This window comes from Pipra filicauda, unplaced genomic scaffold (assembly GCF_003945595.2).
Source record: "Pipra filicauda isolate LSUMZ 115617 unplaced genomic scaffold, ASM394559v2 scaffold205_size1947385_pilon, whole genome shotgun sequence".
Classification (NCBI taxonomy): domain Eukaryota; kingdom Metazoa; phylum Chordata; class Aves; order Passeriformes; family Pipridae; genus Pipra; species Pipra filicauda.
The window spans coordinates 786,100-807,167 of record NW_024104316.1 but is presented as its reverse complement, the minus strand read 5'-3'; the positions used below and the strand labels follow the sequence as shown (position 1 = coordinate 807,167).

Below are 21,068 nucleotides of genomic sequence, written 5' to 3'. Positions count from 1 at the left end.
CTTGGCAGATGCTTCTGGATGGGGTGATTTACAGAACTGCCCAGCTCTGGGCAACTGGCAAAGCCAGCAGTGGAGAAGTGCTTGGAAATTTGCTCTGGGCAAATATTGAAGGTCAAAATGAACTTCCTTAGTTACTCAAAAATCCCAAATGATGATCCCTCCTTTACCTCATGTGAAACTGTGGATCTCTGTTTGTTGACATGCTCAGATGAGAATCATGTTCAAGGCCAGTCACAAAACAAGGGGACGTTCTGTGTAGAAGGTGCTGAGTGACAGAAAGCAGCAGAAGTTGAGGACTTTGGCAACAAAGTCCTGTGCTGTTGGGCCACCTACATCCCAATTCATCTGCAAGCCAGGCAGCAAATGCTCTTTGTGAGCTTTGTGCCTCCAGCTCCTCTAAGTGCATGGGAAGGAAATCAGAGATCATGTTTGAAACCCGGCATTGCTTTTCCAGAGTGAAAACTGGTGGTTAAATTGGAAACCAGCCCAAAGGGTGGGTTAGAAATTGGAAGCCAGCCCCAAGGTATATCTCCTGAGGCAAGAGAAGGGTCCCATATCTTCTGCTGGAGCATCAGGACCTGGTCCCATGCAGCTCAGAGTCAGGGACTAGCATTGAGGCAGCCTGGAAAATGCAGGATAACTGAGAATTATTGTGCTGAAACAGAAATCTCTTTCCAGGCTTGAGACCAGGCTGCTCCTGCACCTCAGGCCCCAGCTCCACTTCAAGTCTGAGGAACTGGACACTGAGAAGGTTTTTGTTGGGCCAGCCCACAGATATGAGGTGAGCAGCAGGGGTTGGGGTGGATCCTGGTGGCTCCTGGCCTGGTGGACCTGCAGAAGTTCTGGCAACTCAGGCAGTTGTGATATTAGTCAAATTTGGGGCATTTCACAGAATCTGGATCCTTTTGATGGGTTCTGAGGGGTGTATCTGTTGTTCCCGAAACCCTCATCCCTGCTTTTTGCAACTGCCCTTGGAGAGCAGCTGGGAGGGTTCCTGCAAAACAACCCCTTGGCACATGAAAGCAACACTGGGTCAAAAAGCTGAGTGTTCAGAGGCTTTTGTTCCAGCCCCAGACTCAAGGCACCTTTGTGCTCAGGCTGTTCAAAAGCAGCTGGAACAAACTGGCTGCGTTTGAGCTCGAGTCCATTGCAAACAGTTTTCAGTCAGGTACCTCCTGCCTGTTCCTGGGAGTCAGGGAAAGCTGTCCAGCCTCCTGGCTCAGCACTGGCCCTCACAAAGGGCTTGGGAGTGCTTTCCCTTGCTGACCAGTCCTCACCACCCTTCAGCCTTGGTCCACCTCCGGCTCTAGAAAGACCAAAGCATTTCAGGGAAGGAAGCAAAGCAATTTTCTACCTATTTGCCTCCACCCCAATGGTGTCAAGTCTGCAAAAAAGTAGAGAGAGCAACTGAAAGGGTTAGAAAATGAGGCACTACATCATTCCAGACACTTTCAAAAGCTTGGCTGTCACAAGGGCTTGGGCATCATCCCATGGGCTGGTGCCCTTGCAAAAGGTAATCCTCACCCAGCAAAGGAGAGAAGGGGGAAAAAGAAGGTGATGATGGGAGAGGCAAAGCTCCCTTTTCAGAACCACAGCAGCATGAGGGCTTGTCCCAGCTAGTCTGAACCATGGGCTGGTGGGATAATGTGGTGCAGGCAGGAAAGCTGATGCTGGGTTCTGGAGCTCTGGAGCTGGCTGTGGCTGGGCTGATGCTGTTGGGAGCCATTGGATCAAGGCAGTAAAGAAATGAAAGGAATCTGCAGTCGATTTTACTAACAGGATAAGGGAAATGGATAAAAAAGAACAAGAAGGTTATTGCTTTGCAAGAGAAGAGTAGTAAGTAGGTCTGACCTCAGTAGAGAAACAATTATGCTGGCTTTGTGTTTGGAGGAAAAGCACTGCCTTTTTTTTTTTTTTTTTTTTTTGGAAATGAAGAGGGAACATTTCACAATCAAATAATTTATTCTACTCTGTCCCTCCCCCAAACTGGTCACGGGATGTTGTTGCATAAGCAGCTTTCTCCTTGAGCAAGGGCAGGTTTTGCTTGACGAGATGTGTAGAGCAGAGCCAGTGGCAGTCCTGTGAATAAAATAGAAGGCACAGTTCACTGTGGCCCTTGATTTAACCAAAAGGCAGAGTAGGCATTGCTTGGCATCAACCATGAAAGAAATTTGTGAGTTTTGTGCAGCTTCAAGTGCTGATATCAGTGATGTTAGTGACTTTTAGAGTTTGGAGCCTGTGTGCTGAATTTAAGAATGGGTGTGTGGTGGATTCAGGACACCCATGTTTGGTTTTTTAAGCTACTGCTCTTGGCTGTGTCAGCTGGTGCACTGGTGACAAGCTGGTCCTTTCCTCTAAGATTCATCTGTGCACTGTGTAGAACTGTTGCTGCTCTTCTCAGTGGATGGCTGGGGCTGCCCTGGATTCAAAATCCTGCCTGTAATGATTGTGTGGGTCAAGATCTCCTGGGAAAAGATCCTCCATGGAAACACCAGTCCCAGCTAAGAAATAGCCAAGCAGGGCCCCCGTGGCTGGGAAGGCTGGTTACAGTAAGTCCACTTTTGTGGGGACACCTCTGTGTCTGTCACCTCACAGATGGGGAAACTGAGGCACAGAGCCATCTGTGGGTGCGTGTGCAGGGTCCTTCATGGGGCATGTCCTGCCTGCTGGGGTGCCCTAAGCCCAGCAGCAGCTGTTGGCTGCTGCCCAGTGCTTTGGCTGCCTCCTGTCCGTGTGGATGCTGTGCTGAGCACAGGGTGGTGGGTTGATTTAAAACCCACAGTGGCTCTGACAGCAGCTTCTACCCACCTGAGCTGTAACTACAGCCAAACCCTTTGCAATTCCCTTTAACCCAGCCATTGCCTCCTCTGCCTTTGTCCTCACAGGGGCTGTGTCATCAGACCAACTTTGCATTTTGATGTCCATGCCCTCCACCTTGGTGACATCTCCTTTGGTGAGTGTGCCCAGGGTTTAGATCACAGTGTGAGAGGTCTGTGTGTTGTCAAAATGGAGCACTTGAACGTAAGAACATCCATCACTCACGTTCCTTCACAGCAGCCTCTCCAGGGTGCTGACTCCAGGGCTGCTGGTGGCTTAAGCAGCATTTTCCCATCATGAGGTCAAGTAGGACCAAAGGAATAGAAAGTCAGTATTTTCTGGTGTCCCTCATAGTCTGTTCTGCTACAGTCTCCCAGTCCTTGGCAGCAGAACAGCTGTGAAAGTCCTTGTCCCAGGAGGGCCCAGGGGATGGGACTGCAAGAGGAGGGAGCTTAAGTCATGTACCAGCCTGTAGCTGCTCTGGGCACATGCAAGGACACCATTTACCCTTCCTACCTTTAGTGTGGGGTGTTAATTAGTGCTGTGAGGGCACTTCATAATCCCCAATCAGGTCTTCAGAGCCACGGGCTTCTTCTTCCCTACCAGACATGCAGCTCTGCTGACAGAGCCGTGGCTGAGCATCCAGAGCATCGTCGCCATTGAAATGCAGATTCCAGTTCTCCATCTCAGGCTCACAAAAGGCTTTTTACCGAGATGATCTACAGCTTAAATGTGAAATCAATTGTGGATTGATTGAAGGGCCATTATCATTCTGCAACCAGGATGCCTCTGTGTTTTCATGCTGTTTATGAGCTTTTTAAGAAAACTCATTACTTTTCCTGAGCTGCTTCCTCCCCTCCCTGCATCACCACTGAGCCACTTCTTGGTTTCCTTTTCAATAAATGAAACAACAAGAAAGGCACCAGGTAGGAATATGGTTCTGTAATAGGAGATTCATCCTGCTTAATCTGATTTTATTCCCAAGGCCTCTTCAGCTGAAGGCAGCTGTTGTATCTTTGCTTCTTTTAACTGTGCTGCTGACTGTTGTCTGCATCTGGTGACCTCGGTCTCATTTGGAATTGTGACATCTGTGTTGGTCCTTTTTGTGCCCCTCCTGCCTCCCTGCTGGAGTCACTGCTGGAGCTGGGCAGTGGTCACTGTTGATGGGCACAGAGAAGCTCTTGGCTGTGCCTGCAGTTGGTTTTTCCTCCCCCTCTGTGTTCAAAGGACGCTTGGTAAGCAGGCCCTGGGAGATGTGTCCTCCCCACAGAGCTGGCCAGCCAAGACAGATGTCCAGTGCAGAGCAGGTTGTGGGCTGGTGTCCTGGCTCTGCAGGACATCCCCACCAGGTGTGGCTGTATCCCTGGCTTTCTGTTATGTCCCTGTTTGTTTGGTAGGGTGAGATGTAGTTCCTGATCTCAAGCAAGCCTGGGGTTTGCCTCCAGTGAAGTTGTCACATGCTTGGTCTAGTTGCCCCAAACCAGGAGGTGCCTTAAGGATCCTGCCTAGAGAAACTGCATTAGAGTGCTTTGTATCATGTTCTCATTCCCAATTCCATCCTCCCTTTGTTTTACTGTAGCTTCTCCTCAATGACAACTCACTGCTTTTATACCTTGAAAACAGTGGGAGTGTAGACAGAGTTAACAGGGAATTTTACAGCCTGAATTTTGAGAGTAAATCCTCAGTTTGGGTGCACGCTCATCAGTGAGAAATACCTGGTGCTGCTTTGGGGCAGGGGAGAGAGCTCCTCCTCCCCATTGGAGAAACTCGTGGTGTTCAGCAGGGCTAAGAGTGGGCATTTCCAAGCAGCAATCTGGGGGCAGCAGCAAAGGAACTAAGTGACCATTAATTCCTGGCTGAGCTGCTCAATGAGCTGCAGTTCAGATAACAAAGAGCCAAACTCCAAGCTCAGTTTTATCCTACCAGGACATTCACCCCAGGAATCAGGAGATGATTGGTGCCTATATTGTGTCATTTTCCAGGCTTTCCTCGCACCTTGTCCTGCCGCCTGACCAACACCTCCCTGATGCCCATGGCCTTCACCCTCCACATTCCTGGGGACGGCTCTGGAGAGCCCAGCCTCACCAGCTCGGACCAGACATCCAGCAACACTCACCCATCCTGGAGAAAGGGAGCTCAGGGTCTCACGAAGCCAATGGAATTTACCATAACGCCCTGCAGAGGGACCATCTGCTCCCAGGCATTCCAGGATATCCAGGTATGGGAAGAGTCCAGCCATACACACTTCAGCAGGTGGGGCTGAAGCTTCACTGATGTGTGGGAGGGCTTTGGCACTGCCAGCTTTGAGTATTGTGTGAGTAAGAGATCTGCACTGGTGTGAGGCCTCTTTTAGCTGGGTTGCTCGGGATGTTCCTGAAGGAGCACAGTTTTGTTTCCAAGATCATAAGCTGAAATCATGTACCATATGGTCAAGTACAGAAGCCATTCGTGTGTTTTTGAGAGGAATTTCTCTGATGGAAAGCAGCAGAGGAAGGATGAGGACAGAAGGTGGCTGTTAGAGGGAGGGATGTCATTGTATAAATCAGTTTGCTTTTCTTCCCTGTCTCATTTCTCCTCTCCCGGGGAGCAGAATGAGTTGTATTCCCTGTGGGGATCTCCAGTGGGGACAGAAAACACTCTGCAGCCATGAACTGCCCAGCACCTGCTGGGCCACACTTTGCCCTCAGCTTCCTGCTGTAGAGCTGACACAGCTCTGGAACTGGGCACATGCTGTTCATTTTGTTCAAGTCAACAGATCTCCTCTGCATTTATGTCATTGTAGTCAGGTGAAAAATTGATCCCTTAATTTGAATAAAGTGGTGAGTAGAGCATTAGTCTGATGTTGCTGGAGGGGGGATCTATGAGAGGCTTGAAAACAGGCTTGGGAGGAGGTTTGTTCTCCATGATGAGTGGGTTGAACTTCTGGAGCTGGTTAAACCCAGCCCTGACACAGTGGACTTGTACATGTGGATAAAGCATCAGGTGTGTGAGAGTTCAGACTCAATCTCCTGCATCAAGGAAGAGGGAGGTGAATTTTCCTCTTGCTGCTTTTCCAGATGTTTGGGGGATAAATGTAACCAGGGAATCTTTCTCTGACTCCACAATGAAATTCTGCCTTCCAGCTCTGCAGAGATAAAACCACCTCAGATGGGTGGTCCTGGCCTGTCAGTGATGGGTTTTCATGCTCATACCAGGCCCTGACCTGCAGAGCTGTGTCAGCACAGCTGTCCCAGTGTAAGGCCTTCCCTCCCTCCCCCAGGCAGCTTCCAGCTCTCTTGCCCCATCCATAGAGGGAGGTCCATGAGAAACCAGGGGACAAGAGTGGAAGGCTGGGCCATGCCCACAGGACACACACACTCTGCAATTTTCTTTCTGCTTACTGCTTTCCTGCCCTGCTGTAGCCATGCAGAGCCGACTTTTCCAAAGCAGAGGGCACTGGGACATCTCCCTGCAGCTGATGATCAATGGGAAAAAAGGGCTTCAGTCCTTCAGGGGCTGTTCAGAAGCACTGAGAGCCTCCTGGGAAAGAAGACTAGTGTTGGGGGTTTGTTCAGCTGGTTTTGCAGAGTTATCCTTTGGGCTCTCAGCAATATCCTCCAGCTGCTGTGGTGGGATTGGAGCAGTCCTGGCTTCCTCTGGCCTTGAGCCTCTGTGCCAACCCAGCTCTGTTGTCAGGAAGCCAGGAAAGTAGCTTCCCTTGGCATGGACTCCAAAGGGAGACTGGAGGGGGAATAACCTTCTCCTGAGGAGGAACATCCCTTGGGTTGAGCAAAACTGGGTTAATGAAGTGAATCTGTTAAAGGAGGGTAAAATACAGGTTGTATAAGCTCTTGGAGAGTTGCTGTTGCCAGACACTTAGATTTAAGTAAATTAAACCTTTATGGTTTTTACCCTCCTCTCTTTAGTCCTTCCATTTCCTGCACCCCACAGCAGACCAGGGTCCATGGTTTCCATCCCAAGATCGTGCTTGGTTTGTCTTACAGGCTGGCACGTGCTCACGCTGGAGGATTGAACCCAGTAAGGGAGTGATCCCCCCCGAGAGCGAGGTGTCTCTGACTGTCACAGCAAACCTCGATGACACGGGGAAATTTGAGGACAAGGTGAAGCTGTTCATTGAGAACAGTGAAGTGAACATCATCCCTGTGCAGGCTGTGGGCGTTGGCACCACAATTGTCACTGACAAACCCTTCTCTCGGGAGCTCAACTTTAGCCCCCACTTCAGGTAGGATCTCTCTCAGCTCCCGCTTCTCCCATGGGCTCAGCAAGGAGCAGTTTTGCTGTAGTCCTTCAGGCTAGGTCTTTTTCAGTGCACAAGGTCCCAGCTCTGATTCCTTTAGAAACATGTGATGGCCAGTTGAGAGTTTTTAGATACCCTCAAAAGCCACCAAAGTGGAAGCCAGTAGCTAAATTGTCGCTGAATTGTCTTTAGTTCTGATACTTTTATTTCCTCACTTTATCAAGTAACGATTCGGAGGAAAACAGCAGGTCCCGGCAGCCTCTGGCTGGAAAACGCTACATTACCAGTATAAACATATTTCTCTCTGCAATAACGTTGCTTGCTTTTCCGTTCCCTATGGAGCATCATCTCACAACAGCGCGAAACCTTGGCAGTGGCTTCCTGGCAGCTCCTCAACTAAATGAATGGTGTGGTTTTATTTCCCCTCTGCCCGGGAATCCAGGAGGAGCAGCAGAATTTCTCTGCCCTGTGATACCCCTCCAATTGTTCTTCCCCAGCTCCCCTGCGGGGCTGGGCTTTATTAGACACAGTGGCTCTTCCCTCGTTTGTTCTGCCTGCTCCCTTCTCTCCTCCACAGCAGAAACCTGAGGCACAGACCAGCAAAGGTGGCTGCAGGACCAGCTCCAAAAAGGACAGGAAAAGTCTAGTGAGGGAGGTTGGGTGGGATACACTGGGAGTGTGAATTCATAGAGCTGAGCTTGCAGGAGGGGCTTCACTCATCCTAATGGCTTTGTCTGAAACATTCTTGTAAACAGGAGAAAAAGAAGCCTTTTCAAAGTGCTGTTTGCCTTGTGCTGGAGAGCTCTTGGGACAGGAAGAATAGTCTCCTCAACGTGCCTGTTCTTTTCCCTGGCTGCAAAGAGGGTCCACAGTGCTCCCAATACCCAAATTTTGGGGTAGAAAGAGCAGGTTAATCCCACCTTAGGCATTTAGGATAGATTTCGAGGGGTTAAATATGCACCCACCAGCCATCCACACAAGCAGGGGCATTGCAGGGAGATGGGTGCTAGCCCACATGTCCTGTGCTCTGTGCAGCCACAAACTGGCTACAAAACAGAGGTGTGACTGGTGTTATCATCCTCTGCCCCCTTCCCATCTGTGCCTGCAGGCCTGGTTTGGGGTTGTTGCTGGTGCTGTCAGCTCAGAGCTACCACCCAGTGAGCTGAGATGGGACCCAGGGAACAGCTCCAATGAGTTGGGTGTTCCCAGAGCCACAAATTCTGCAATCTACCCAGAGCTTCTCCAGGCTTTCATCTGTTGCTGTCCCCAGCATAAACCGTTTCACACTAAGCTTGCACACGTCATTTGTTAAGAGTCTGTTTCAGAGCGAGTTTCCCCCATGCCATCCCTCCTGTGTTTGTGTGGAGCTGCTGGCAGCAGACCTGCACCTTGCCAGCCACGTAACCCGTGCCTTTCAAAAAAACCAATAACTTTTCCAGGAACAATTTGTTTCCTGGCCATGCTCAGATTTATTGAGAATAAAATAATGGCTCCAGACTAGCCTGCAGTTAGTGTTTCTTTACATGAGGGAATTAATTTCCACTGAACATTCATTTTGTTTTCTGTCTAGCCAGTCATCTCTTCTTGTCACTCCACTCCCTCAGTAGCTAGACCTGGTCTTGCTGCCATCTTCATACTGGGGAAACTTCTGTTGATCCCATGTTCCCACAGTGCATTTCTCTTCCTAAAACAACAGACTCAGCTACACTGTTCAGGCAAAAGATGATCTGTTGGGAGCGATGAGGGTCGGATGCTCTCTAAGAGCTGGGGGGTTGAGGGGGATAGCATGGGTGCCAGGGCAGGAGCCCCAGCAGGAAGGCAAGTGGTGCCCAGATCACCAGATGAGTCTCTGTACCCTGCAGATCCCCAGTAGCATCCCCAGAGGATGAGTGGCCTTTTTGGTAGAGGTTTTATAGCTGAGTGTGCAGTCAGGGAGTTCCATCAGGGTGCTGCTGATGCCACCTCTGCTTCTCTTCCAGCCTCACTCCCTGCTGTTACCAGTTCAAAATAACAAACTAAGGACGACACACCCACCAACTGTTCTGGACCACAGAAGGGTTCAGCATCGTTCAGCAGCGTCGTGGCCTTGGTACCACCAAGGGCAAAAGCACTTCCCAGGTCCCCAAACCTGCCAGCCCCGTGTTCAAGCTGCAGCCGCCGCAGATGGAGCTGGTGCCGGGCCAGACCAAGGACATGGTGCTGGAAGGCTTCTCCAGCACCCCCCAGGTGAGGTCCCACCAAGGGCTGAGCCTTTCCCATCAGATCCCCTCCACTGGGGCTTCTCCTGCAGCCCCTTGACATTTGCCTGGGAGAAGGAGCAAGTGCCTTCAAGAAACCGTTTTAAGGCCACAAGTTTCCATGGCAGCACCAGTTGCTTTCCTTGCTGACCACCATCAGTTGCTAAGGCTTTTTTGTGTTTCCATAGCTACCAAAACCCAGTGCTGATCCCAAAATACAGGCTGAAGGAAATATTGGTCCTTCAGGGCAAACAGGAGGTTACCAGTGTCATGTGCTGAGGCAGAAAGAAAGGGCAGAGAAAAAAAGTTACACTTGGACTGAGAGCCCAGGCAGAAAGCAAATGAAACAAGTGCCAAGTGCTTTATCTGGGGAAAGCAGGGAGTAAAACAAAAGCCCTGTGAAGGGAGGGAGTGTCTGGGAGCAGCATCACTTGTCCTCTGCAGACAAACGTGAGCAGAGGGCTGGTCTAACCCTGAGTCCTGGAGGAGGAAAACCAACACTCTGTCAGCTCTAATGATCAGTGTGATGTCCATCCACGTGGGAAACTGTTCCCAGAGATCATTATAATTGACAGCTTGACTTTTGTCAATATTTCCATAACTGCTCCCCAGTCTCTCAGCCAGCCCTGGTGTCCCAAGGGCAGCCAGGTCTTGCAGCACCCTTGGAAAGCAGCTCAGAGGGGCAGATTTTAGCAGGGCCTTGGGGTGTTCTCCTCCCTGGACCTTTCTTTCCAGGAGAAATACAACTCTGCAGAGAAGCTGCCAGCTAACCCTGGTGTGCATTCCCTGGTCCCAGGACCACTGGGCACAGATGTGGAAGTGAATGTGAAATGTATCTGCATGAAAGTCCTGCTGAGACTGGTGTTCTGAAAGGTTTTAATGGGTTGCCTCAGTGGTAGCTTGAGAAAGACTCGATTAATCACCAGAAGTGGGACTGTCCCTGTTCAGTTCTGAGCCCAAGGTTTTGCTGAAAAGGGAAGAAGGTTCTAGAAAGGAAACAGAGTGACCAGGGAACTGGTGAGGATGTCTTGCCTGGAAATCCAAAAGGGCATCTGTGAGCTCAGCGTGGTTGCCTGGCTCCTGCAGTCAGAGCCAAGACCCTGGAAGTGGGTTTCCACCTTCCTTGGGTCTGAAGAGCTTCACAGTCTCTTCATCTCCTTGCAGCCCATAAAACTAGACAAAGGGGAGGAACGTCACATCCAATTTAACCCAGCTTATGAAAAGGATTTGTATAGCTGGGTAGCAGAGAAGACACTGAACATGGAGTTCATGGAGCATCCCCATGAGGAGCAGATCACCATTCGGGGAGAAGTCTACTTCCCAAACCTCCATATCCAGACCAAGGCCCTGGACTTTGACTACCTCATAAATGGCACTGAACAAGTGGATTGTGTGGCAATGACCAATTGCAGCCCAATCCCTGTCCACTACCACTGGTCCTTCCAGACAGACAGCCAGGTGAACACCATAAGGTAGGTGCTCCTTTGCTTGGAGCTCTTCTTCCTGGGGTCCTGTTTGTGCTTTGCAAGGACCGAGGCTGTTTGCCTGGGATCTGAAATAACAACAACCAGCCGTGGTCAGGCTGGATGCTCAGGGAATAGGTGTTCTCCACCAGTTTCATGCTGATGTAGCCCCCACACTGGTTTTCCCTGGAAATGAAAGCTGCTTTCTCAGACCTCTGTGGCCTGAGGCAAAGACCACCTTGGTGAAGGGAGTTTTCAGCTGTTAAACCACACCTCCCCTTCACAGACCAGCTCTTTGGTGTTTGACAGTGATCAGCAGGTTCTGCTGGGGCTCTGGGGGTGGCTGTAGCTGTCGGTGGGAGCACTTGTCTGAACATCCCTGGGAAGCAGGGCCATACAAGGCTGGGCTGTGCTTTCCAAGCCCAAGTGCAATCCTGCAGTAGTGCTGGGGCACATCTGTAAACACATTTCTGGCAGTTCCTCCTGCTCTGACCTGTGCAGAGTGCAGAAGTCTGGTCTGGGCAGTTTTTATTAGAGAAGCAAACGGTTCTTCCATAACGCCCCAGGAAACTGAGCCCAGTTAACCACTGGGCATTGAAGTGCTGCAGTTGCAAAGAACAGAGCTCATCCAGAAACAGTTTTGTTTGGGGAACTGGGACCTGGCTCAGAGGAGATGACCTCTTGGGAGTTGGAACTAGCTGTGGTTCTGAGGAGGGCTTGGGGAAGAAGCCCTGGGCACTGAGGCAGCCCATTCCCAGCTGGGTCTTACCAAGTCCCGACAGGTTTTTCGTGTGGCCCTTCTTGGTGCACAGCACCATCACAAGCAGACCCAGGAACACAGAAGAAAATCTGCAAAAGCAGATGGTGGGAGGTGGAGAAAGAAAGAGGGGCAGGGCTGTAAGCTCTGCTTCGAGGCCCCTGTCATCTTCTGGCAAATTAGATTAGGGTTTAATTACAAGCTAAAGGGGAAATCTAATTTTGATGCTAGAACAATGCATATATTTTATAATAACAGAGAAACAAGCACATTCCAGCGAAGCCCATGAGGAATTAATTTCCTCTGAGGCCACTTGTTGGCTGCTTGCCTGTTTCTCTTTACTCCTATTTTTTTAGAACCAATTTAGGTTTTTCGAAATGGGAATGCTGAATCAGTTTCCAGCTTTTAATCGCCCCATCTCCCACTAAATTGGCTTTGCTGGACCTGAGCCTTTAGGCACTTGCTCTTCCAGCTGATGCTGAGTCACCCAACTCTGCTCGAGTTGGTGGCAGCTGAGGGTCCCAAGCATCTGGCAGGAGAGCAGCCTCTGCTCCAAAGGGTTTGGCATGGCCCCTTTGCTGGCTCTTTAGCCCTGTTCTGCTCTGCATGTTAATTAAGCAGTAATGTATTCTCTCCGGGTCCCTCAGCAGCCACCATGCGATTCTCTGTGGCAGAGCTGGAAGTGAAGATGGTCTCCAAGCTATTAACACCTCAAATTGCTCATTAAGAGCCTGGCAGAAGGGCAGCATGTCAGATATTATTTCTAGTCCACATTAAGCACTGTTGGTGTTCTAAATGTTCAGATCAAACTAACTCGGTCTGACATCGAGGGAATCAAACATCAAGTCTCAGGAAGGTGAGATCAGTAGAATTTAACCACCCATACACATCCGACCTTGCTGGAGCCGAACAGCAGAGACTCCCAGCAGCCATTTGTTTTGGACAGGAGAGAAAAATGTTGTTTTGCTGCCTGGACAAGACTGTGTGCTTAGATCCTTTTTTTTTTTTTCTTCTAATTGTTCAACCCATTTTTTCCTCTCACTCTCTAGTCAGTGCTGCTGCTTTGAGCAGAGCAATGGTATAAGCAGCATGGTCCAGCTGTGGCTCAGGGGTCGGATGTGCCCAACTTGTGCCAACCCATGTCCCTTCTCTGACTGCTGAGCCAGGAGTCTCTCATGGTTACTCCTTGTCTACACCTACAGGGTTAGAGGCAGACTGAGAACAGGCTCCCCTCACCCCTTGGACCTTTGATAGCTCAAAGTTGAGTCAAGCCTTTGCACCAAGAGGTTTTCTGCAGTGTTGGAAGAGACCTCCAGAATCGCCCCGCTGGAGATACTACATGTGGAGTCCAATTCAAACATTTCATCCTATTTGTTACCTTCAAGGTTTCTTCTTGAAAGACTGATTTGTCCCCTTTCTAAGGGTAGTGACCAGCTCCTCAGCTTTCTTTGGGTTTCCCCTCAGAAGGAAGACGTTCAATCAAAAGTACACTACAAGGGTTTTCTCAGAGGCTGCCAGAGGCTCATCCCCAAATGTAGCTGTTCTCTGGAGTTTTCATCCTTTATTAAGCCTTGTTGTTTGCACTGAACATTGCTGTTCCTGCATCACCTCTTTGGTCCCTTCCTGTGAGACATGTTCCCTCCCTGGGACAGAGCTGACAGGCCCCCAGTGGTCCGTGTGCCAGGGTGGATCAGCAGGGAGCTCTGGACCATCATGGCACATCTCAAACCCCCTCCCTGTATTGATCTGACGTCTCTGGAGAGTGGGAACTTCTTGGCTACAAATCCAGCGTAATGAATTGCCGGTAGGTTCTTCGGGGAAAGGGTTTGTTGAGCTAAAGTTGTAGAACGTGACTCTTTCCATTCCATCCAGGGTTTTCTCGGCCAGTTTGTTTTGAATGAGCCAGGAACCTTTCTCCTCCCGAGTGGGTCTTCCTGTAGCATCAGTAATATCTCCTGCCTCTGCCCTCTCTCCTTCCATGTCCCCTGGCAGGGACACTGCCAGATCCCAGCCTTGGTGCTGACCAAAGAAACCCCAATTCTGTGTTAGAGTGGATGGGTTTTTGCTTTGCTGTTCTTATAACAAGGAAGAAATGGAAAATGCAGGCAGTGAAAAAGAGTGCAAGGCAGAAATGTGACAGCAGTGCTCTGTCAGCCACCAGTGGGGAGAGGCAGGAACAGTGGGAGCATCCATCAGAAATGTGCACATGCCCCTGGGGCTGGGGACACTCAGATGAGTGACAGTCATGCACACGCCTTTCTTACCCCCTGGTGCTTTCAGCTCCATGGGGCAGTAGATTTTGGCCTTTGGTAACCCCACAGGTGCTATTTCCTTGTTTAAATCCTGTGGGTAACTTAGAAAAGGGCTGAGTTGTGGTGGAAAGTTGCTGCATGAAGTTTGGCAGCAGCAGAGCAGTGGTTTGCTGGGTGTAACAGAGAAGGGGCTCTTGGAGCAAGTGCTGGGCAGGGATCACTTCTGGGATGGCCACACACTGCTGCAGACAGCAGAGTCTCTGTATTCCTGGGCAGAGACACTGCGGAGCTGAAGCAAGGAAGACCTGGAAATTTGCTACTTGTTCCATTCAGACAGAATGAAAAGTAAGCAAGATGCTTGCCAAGGAGGGGTTTGTCAGTGTATGTTGTTAGCAAGTCTGAGGTGTGGGACGGTGATGCTTTGCCAGGACAAAGGTAGGGGTGGTGATGATTTCCTATTTGCAATGTGTATGTGAGCTTCTTTCTCCTCTACCTTCAGCATGGTGTCATCATGCACCTTCCACCTCTGTGCCTCTTCCAGCACAGTGCTGCTCTGTTCCCAGCTGTCAAGTCAGCCAGCCTGCCCCAGCCTGGGCATGGCACCTTCTGGTGGAGCTCATGGGAGCACCGTGGCACGTTTGAGGCAGGTTCTTCTGCCCACTGGGAGACACCTGGAGGACACTGACTTGGGACACTGGAATGGAGGTTGGAGTTCAGAACAGCTGCATGGGAGTCGCTTTAACTGTTACACCTGGGCTTGGGGAGCCTCAGCCTCCTCCTTTGCACGAGGGTGACAGACCCTGAGGGCTGTCATTCCCCTCGGTGGACTGGGGAGCAGCCCCAGGGTGTTGGAGGGGCAGGCTGGGGGCAGGGGAGGTGAAGGAGAAAGAAAGCCTTGCCTGAGGGAAAAGCACTGCACATCCCAAGGTGCTGTCAGGTGGCTGCCCACCTCCCTGGCTTTGTTCTGTGCCCTCAGGACCAACCCTGGGAGATGTCCACGTGTCACCCATGCCCCGAGCAGGCTGTGGGGGATTGGGTGGGGGTTGCCTTCTGCTTTTAGAGCCAGCCAGCAAATGCTGGCTGGAAGGTGACTTCTTTTAGTTCTGCCAGCACTGCTCAGCTGCAAACCTGGGGCACAGCCAGCTTCTGCCTTTGCTTTCTGCACGTCTTCATTAGCCAAGGCTCCCAGTGGGAGCTGGCACTGTGAGGGGTGTCCCTCTCCCTGTCCATCCCGTTCTGGGTGGCTCATGCTTGAATTCCCTCTGGGCAGGAGGCACAGGAGGTTCAAGGCCTGTCTCTGCAAAGCTTTACTGTTTGTGAGACAAAAGGTTGATGTTTCCTTTTGGTTTGTTGGTGGGAACAGCCCTCACTCCACGTGGCAGAGATGAGCAAGGTGACATAATTTTCCAGACCTCATTTCTCTTTAATTTCTCCATCTGTTTCTCACCCTTCATTCTATTGCTGCTTCCTGCAAGTTGTGCATCAAACAGCTTTCCCAAGGGAAAATCCATCTGAAACCCCTGGCATTGCCCTGCCCAAGAGTGCCATTTCTACTATGGCTGTGCTCTTTCCTGGTGCATCCCTGTCTGCCAGGGTCCAAGGGGGATGGGGCCGTGACACAGCATGGATGGGTCCGGAGTCAAGGTAGAGGTGCAAATGCAATACTTTTATTGAGATGTGCCCGGGCTGTTATGAGTTCTGGCGGGGAAAGGGCTAGAACATGGGGTGGAGCATGAGACAGACAAAGGGGGGAACAAATCGGGGTAGGGACACAGGCAAAGGGGGAGGAACGTGGGAGGAACTGGGGAAGGAAAGGGCGAATGGGAACTGTCTCCTCTCTGCAGCTTCTTCAGCCTATCAGAGAGGGGAGCGGGGAAGCAGGAGCAGGCAAAACTCGTGGCAAGACCAGGCTGTGCACTGTGCACTGTGGATACAATGCAATACACATATTTGAAACCACATAATAGCAGTAAAGTCCATATAACAAAGTCCTGTCAATTGCTGCCTGTCTTTCTCCACACCTGGAACCGCTCCCATCCTGAATCTTGCTCCTTCACACCTGTCTTCACAGGGTAGGTGACAAATCTTTAAACTCTTAGGAGAAGGGGCTCAAGCCCCTCTTGCTAAATTTGAATCCAGGTGCCAAATCTTCTTATGTTTTCGGCTGTAAGTCTGCACAGGATTTTTTGTGCTGATTCCTTCTAGCCTAAGGGGCTTCCTAGTGCAGAGGGGATGGGGAGCCCAACCTAAAGCTACATCATATCACTAAGAGCATCATCCAGACACTCCTTGAACTCTGAGAGGTTGCCATGGATTGTCTTTGCCAACTCAGAGAAGAAGTAGCAGTTGGGTTAAGGTGAAGACTTTGGGATGTCAGGGATGTGTCACCATCCATCTGTATCTCTTGGCTGGGACAGGGAGGCAGCCAGGGGCAGAGAGAGGGGAAACCTTTAGCTGTGTACAGCACAGCAGCTTGGAGAGGACTTCAGCTCCCAGGAAGATTGAATTGGGCTTGGCAAAAAGCAGGGAAGCCCAAAGAGATGCCCACCCCACAGTTAGTAGTGTGGGATGCTGTGAGGAAAGGTTGATTTATTCCCCACTGTGTGCTTCATGTAGCAGAGGGAAGCCAGAATTCCCAGGGGGTGAGGGACCCCAGGGGTCCTTCAGGGCCCAGCTGCCATGCCTTGCATTTTGAGATCGCCTGACCCAATTAGAGCTGCCTTTCCAGTGGCTCTGCTCTCAGGAGAGTCAGCTTTCTCCTCCGCAGGAAACCTTTCCAGCTGTGAGCTTGCTGTGTGTGTTCCCTCCTCGGTGGTAACTGTCACCTCCCTCCTGTCTCCTGGCCTCCATCACCTGCTCTTGTCCCCAGCAGTCCCTGGTGTCGCCTGGACCCAGCCAATCCTGTCTGGTCACCCCTCTTTCCGTCTCCAGGAGCTCTGTGGGGTCTGACTGTGAGCACGTCCCAGGATTACGCCTGCCTTGCTCTGGGTAAAGCAGGGGGGAATTACGTTGTACTATGTGAGTAACCTTTAACAGTAACACAGCAGTGATGTTAGTTTGGCTTTTACAGTGGGTAAAAGCCCCCCACAGCCATAATCTGATTTCTGCCAGGCTGAGGATCCCTGCTCCTTCTGAGCAGGGGACGGACGGACGCTCAGCAGGGTGGAGCTTCAGCATCTGTCTGATTAATTTTGGGATTCGATCCTAGGAAGTATATTAAGCTGGAGCTTTTTTGTTTGTTTGTTTTTCATTTTGTGTTCATTATCTGTGTTTCTGCTTTACCTTCTCCTTCCCTTCCCGTGGTGACCCGCTGCAGAATCCCCTCCGAGGGGTGCGCCGGGCTGTGGCTTCGCTGCCTGCCCGGGATGTGGCACGTCAGCACGGGCCGGTGGAGACACCTTCTGGGGTTCAGCAGAAGTGGTCGAGACGAGCAGGGATGTTTCCTTTCAGGTGAGGATTTCAGGACATGCTCCATCGTTTCGCCTCCCTCCTTTTCCACGCTCTGCTCTTGGCCCCGTGGAGGGACAGCGATGCCAGCGGGCAGAGAGGCCGCCAGCCTTGCTATGAGCCTGTCCTCAGGGCTCAGTTTTTGAGCCATCTCCTGCAGCCTTTGCCCTGAGGACAGATTGAGAATCTCTCTCTTCCCATGGCTAGAAGCCTCCTGCTTTCCTGTCTGATGCAAGCAGGAGCAGCCTGCTGCTCTCAGCTGTTTATGCTCAACCAGATGTGCTGTTCACCCTTGCAGCCATGCTCTTTGTATTCACAAGTTCTTAGCACTTGTCCCCATGAAAACATCTTAAAATGGTGAATGTCCAGATCCTGGCCACACAGATGGCTGGAACACATCTCTCCTCCTTTGCTCTTCATTATGGGAGTCGATAGTCTTCTGCTTGCAGAGCTGATTTTTGAAGTAGCTGGTAAGATTGTTGTTGGTGCTGATTGCTTTAAGTAGCACCTCCAAATTACAGCTGTTGGGCTTGTTTAATTTTGAACAAAGACTACAAATTGGATTTACTGTTAGAGATACTGATCTGTTCAGAGGGACCTTTGGCTGGAGTCTGATGGAGAAGCATTTTTCTGTCTGACAGAGAATCAGGAGCTCACTCGATGCTTTTAAATCCCCTGGCTGCTGTGCAAAGCATAAGGAAGGGGAAGACTTAATGGGTAATGTTCTATCATCTGTAAAATCAGTGCAAGCCAGAGTAACTCCAGCAAAGTCAGTGGAGACTGATTCCAGGGCCACAACTCGACCAGAGAGGGAAGTACAGCTACTGAAGAATGATCTGCACAAGGACCTGCTGTGCCTTCCTGCAGTGCTGATTGTGGCTGGTCCTGGTCCAGCTTAGGTTGGACCAAAGTGGCTGAGGAGCTTTAGGGCCTGCACCTTGCAAAACTGGATGAGCTACATCATGTAGAAATACTCTGGGAGAGGCATGAGCCATGTTGGATGGAGCCTGATGGGCCTCAGACCCTCCTCTGGCTCTTCTTGCTACAGTGATGACACGCTTTGAGGCCTTTGTGTTTCAGCAGGAGCTGAGGACTCTCAGTGCACCCAAAAAGCAGATCTTGCAAACACCCTCGAGCTGTCCATGGCTTGCTCCAAAGTGCCCTTTCAATCTGCATCTGATTGCCTGGAGGAGAAATTCAAAGGCATCAGAGGGTTCTGTAAACCCATGTAGATGCCTCGTGGCATCTAATGGGTGTCCCTGTGCCTGGTCCCTGGGGCCTGGCCAAGGATGCTGCACATGTGGGTGCCGTGTTCTAGTGCCTTCAGCACTGCTGAGTGTCCAGAAGTTGGCTTCAATGATCCTTGTGGATCCTTTTCAACTCAGGATATTCTACAAAACTCTTACATTTAACGCAGAGGGGTGGTGGCTTCTGGCACACGTCCGTGGTGCTGGCAGGGGCTGCAGGGACCTCGGGCACTGCCATTGCTGCTTTGGGGTGACTGGAGGCTCTCACACGGCCTGAGCTGGCAGGGTAGTGCCATCCCACGTGCATCTCCACATGTGCTTTGCAGAAGCAGTGTGATTCCTCGCTCCTCTACTCTGGGAGGCGGGTGTGGGAAGTGGTGTGAAGCTGTGTCCCGAGCAGGCTCAGAAACCAACACACAGGCTGGGACTTTTTTTTTTTTTTGTAACATCTCTGATGCTGGGAGCAGTAGGTGGCACAAGGTTGTCCTGGCCCTTGCAGGAAAGACTCCTCTCTCTCCCTGGTGTCAATCTGCCCATGCTCCCATTAAATCCCTGTGTTAATTCCTGGATGCATTTTGACTCATGAGGAGTGGCTGGGTTGGGTGAGAAGGACCCAGAGGGACTGACACCTTGTTGTCAGTCCCTCCAGCTCCAGACTGACCTGCTTCTCTCAGGAGGCTCCTAGTCTCAGCTCCACAGTGCTGGTGGAAGCACTTCCACAACCCTTTGGCCCCTCTGCTTTGGGATGGGTCCTCTCTGCAGGCAGAGGAGCTGCTCTCTGCCACTTGCCTTCCTCTGCCTTCCAGCCTTGGCCTGGAAGTGCTGAAGGATGCTTAGGAAGTCCCAGTGCTCAACAGAGAAAGAACTATGCAGCACCTGGACTGATGCTGAACATCTTGTTACCTCCCCCTTCTCCTTTTTTGGGACACCAACTTCAGTGCCAGAACTATTTCCTTCCCAGAGATCAGCTTTCAGTGGGCACCTTGGATTCCTTGCCCCCCTTCTTGTGACACTTGCTGTTATTCATTTTGACTTTTCCCCACTGGAACAAGTCCCTTGTGGTCTCTGTGCTGCTCAGCAGCAGGGCTTGTTCATCACATCTCCCAGTCTTGGCTCCCAGAGGGCTTCTACTTTAAGAGTGAAAAATGTTGTTCTCTGGGCACCATGGTCCCAGGAAGTTGCCTCAAATCACTCACTAAAACCGAAGGTGGTGGAATAGATAATTTTGGGTCTCTTGGGATCTCTTGGGGGTTATTATGAGCAGAGTCTCTCATCCAGAAACGAAACTCATCCTTAGATAATAAGCTACAAAGCTAAAGACAGTTATTCTTTGGGGAGCAAGTCATGAAAGGGACTGAATGCCCAGCTGGGAATAGAGTATCCAGGTTATGTTTGACTGAGCAGGGAATACTTGCAGCTCAGCACACTGACAGGCAGGCACAGCTCGAGTGTGTCCCTCATATGGCTTTAGAAAGAGAAGCAGAGTTACCCTGAGCACCTGCTGTGATTTAAAACAGGGAGCGTGACCTGAGTCACCTGGGAGCGTTGGAAAATGTTAACCTCCCTGACACTGTCAGAGAAACATTCCAGAGAAACCTGGGAGAGCTGCAGAGTTTCTGGCACTGGCCCTCAGGGGGGTGAGGAAGGATCGGCACTTCCAGGGGGTTGCTGTGGGGGCTGTGCTGGCTCATTGCTGGCTGGATCTGCCCCTTCATGTCTCAGTCTCACCTTTTTGCACGGTTTCTCTGTCTTTTCCTTTCTGCTGTGCTTTTTGCCTCCCCACAAGCTGTTCATCTCTGTCCTCTGCAAGCAGTTGCAGCTGCCTGCACTGCTGCTACCCCAGCATCATCCCGGGGCTGCTCTGAGCATGGACCTGCTCCAACCTGGTTTTGGAGCAGCTGGATCCGACTGCTTCTGAGCTCACCACCCCAGCACCCACCCAGGGGCTGCGTCCTGACAAGGAGCAGCTCGTGCAGGTGTCCCTCCCTCCCACTGCAGGTCCCTGATCAGTTACATTATTTTCCAGGTTCACATCTTCACCACCTAAATTCGAAGGAGGAGAGAGGCCTCCAGGTGCCACGGGCGAGAAGCTGCCCCCAGAAGGGGGTGAAGGGCTGTGACATCCTCTACCAGCCCTGAGTGTGGCCAGAGCGAGCTCCTATCTGCCTGCCATGGACGGGGGAAATAATCAGGATGTCTCCTTGTGTCCCTCAGTCACGAAGAGTAGGATTGGGTGAGTTCTTTAACCAGTAGAACTGTTGTAAATGGGTTTTGAGAAAGTAACAGTGAAGGGAATGTTGAGGGCTTTGTAACCAACTTTGTAAGGAGTCAAACTGACTTAATAAAGACCTGTAAAGCCAAGCCTGCATATTAGGTGAAATTACTCCTGCATGCATGGAGTGCTGCTATAAAGTAATACCTGCTTCTCAATACTACACAGGTGTTAAGGAGTTTATTCCCGATTTTCAGGGACAGGACCAGATCTAATATCATTGTCTCTTTTTTATTTGCTGCTTCCCAGCAACAAAACCACAAGCTCGCCTTGCTTTCAGCAGTCTCCCAGGATCTGACAGCCCTTGGGTCTCTTGGGGAATGTGGGTGCATTGAATCT

General features: G+C 50.9%; 1 protein-coding gene across 1 annotated transcript; it reads left to right on the top strand.

Moving 5' to 3' along the window:
- The first annotated feature begins 696 nt into the window (after positions 1-696).
- On the top strand, positions 697-20,798 carry HYDIN (HYDIN axonemal central pair apparatus protein). Its single transcript, XM_039380869.1, has 6 exons — positions 697-781; positions 4,800-5,035; positions 9,034-9,280; positions 10,456-10,763; positions 17,080-17,213; positions 20,484-20,798. The coding sequence occupies exons 3-6, from the start codon at positions 9,218-9,220 to the stop codon at positions 20,594-20,596; spliced, it is 618 nt and encodes a 205-aa protein (XP_039236803.1). The 5' UTR covers positions 697-781; positions 4,800-5,035; positions 9,034-9,217; the 3' UTR covers positions 20,597-20,798.
- Positions 20,799-21,068: the final 270 nt, after the last annotated feature.

Bases quoted from the DNA above. Each gene is read 5' to 3' on its own strand.
- HYDIN (XM_039380869.1), top strand. From the start codon at position 9,218: ATGGAGCTGGTGCCGGGCCAGACCAAGGACATGGTGCTGGAAGGCTTC. The intron at 9,281-10,455 runs GTGAGGTCCCAC...ATCTCCTTGCAG, and splicing joins GCTTCTCCAGCACCCCCCAG to CCCATAAAACTAGACAAAGG. The intron at 10,764-17,079 runs GTAGGTGCTCCT...GACCCGCTGCAG, and splicing joins AGCCAGGTGAACACCATAAG to AATCCCCTCCGAGGGGTGCG.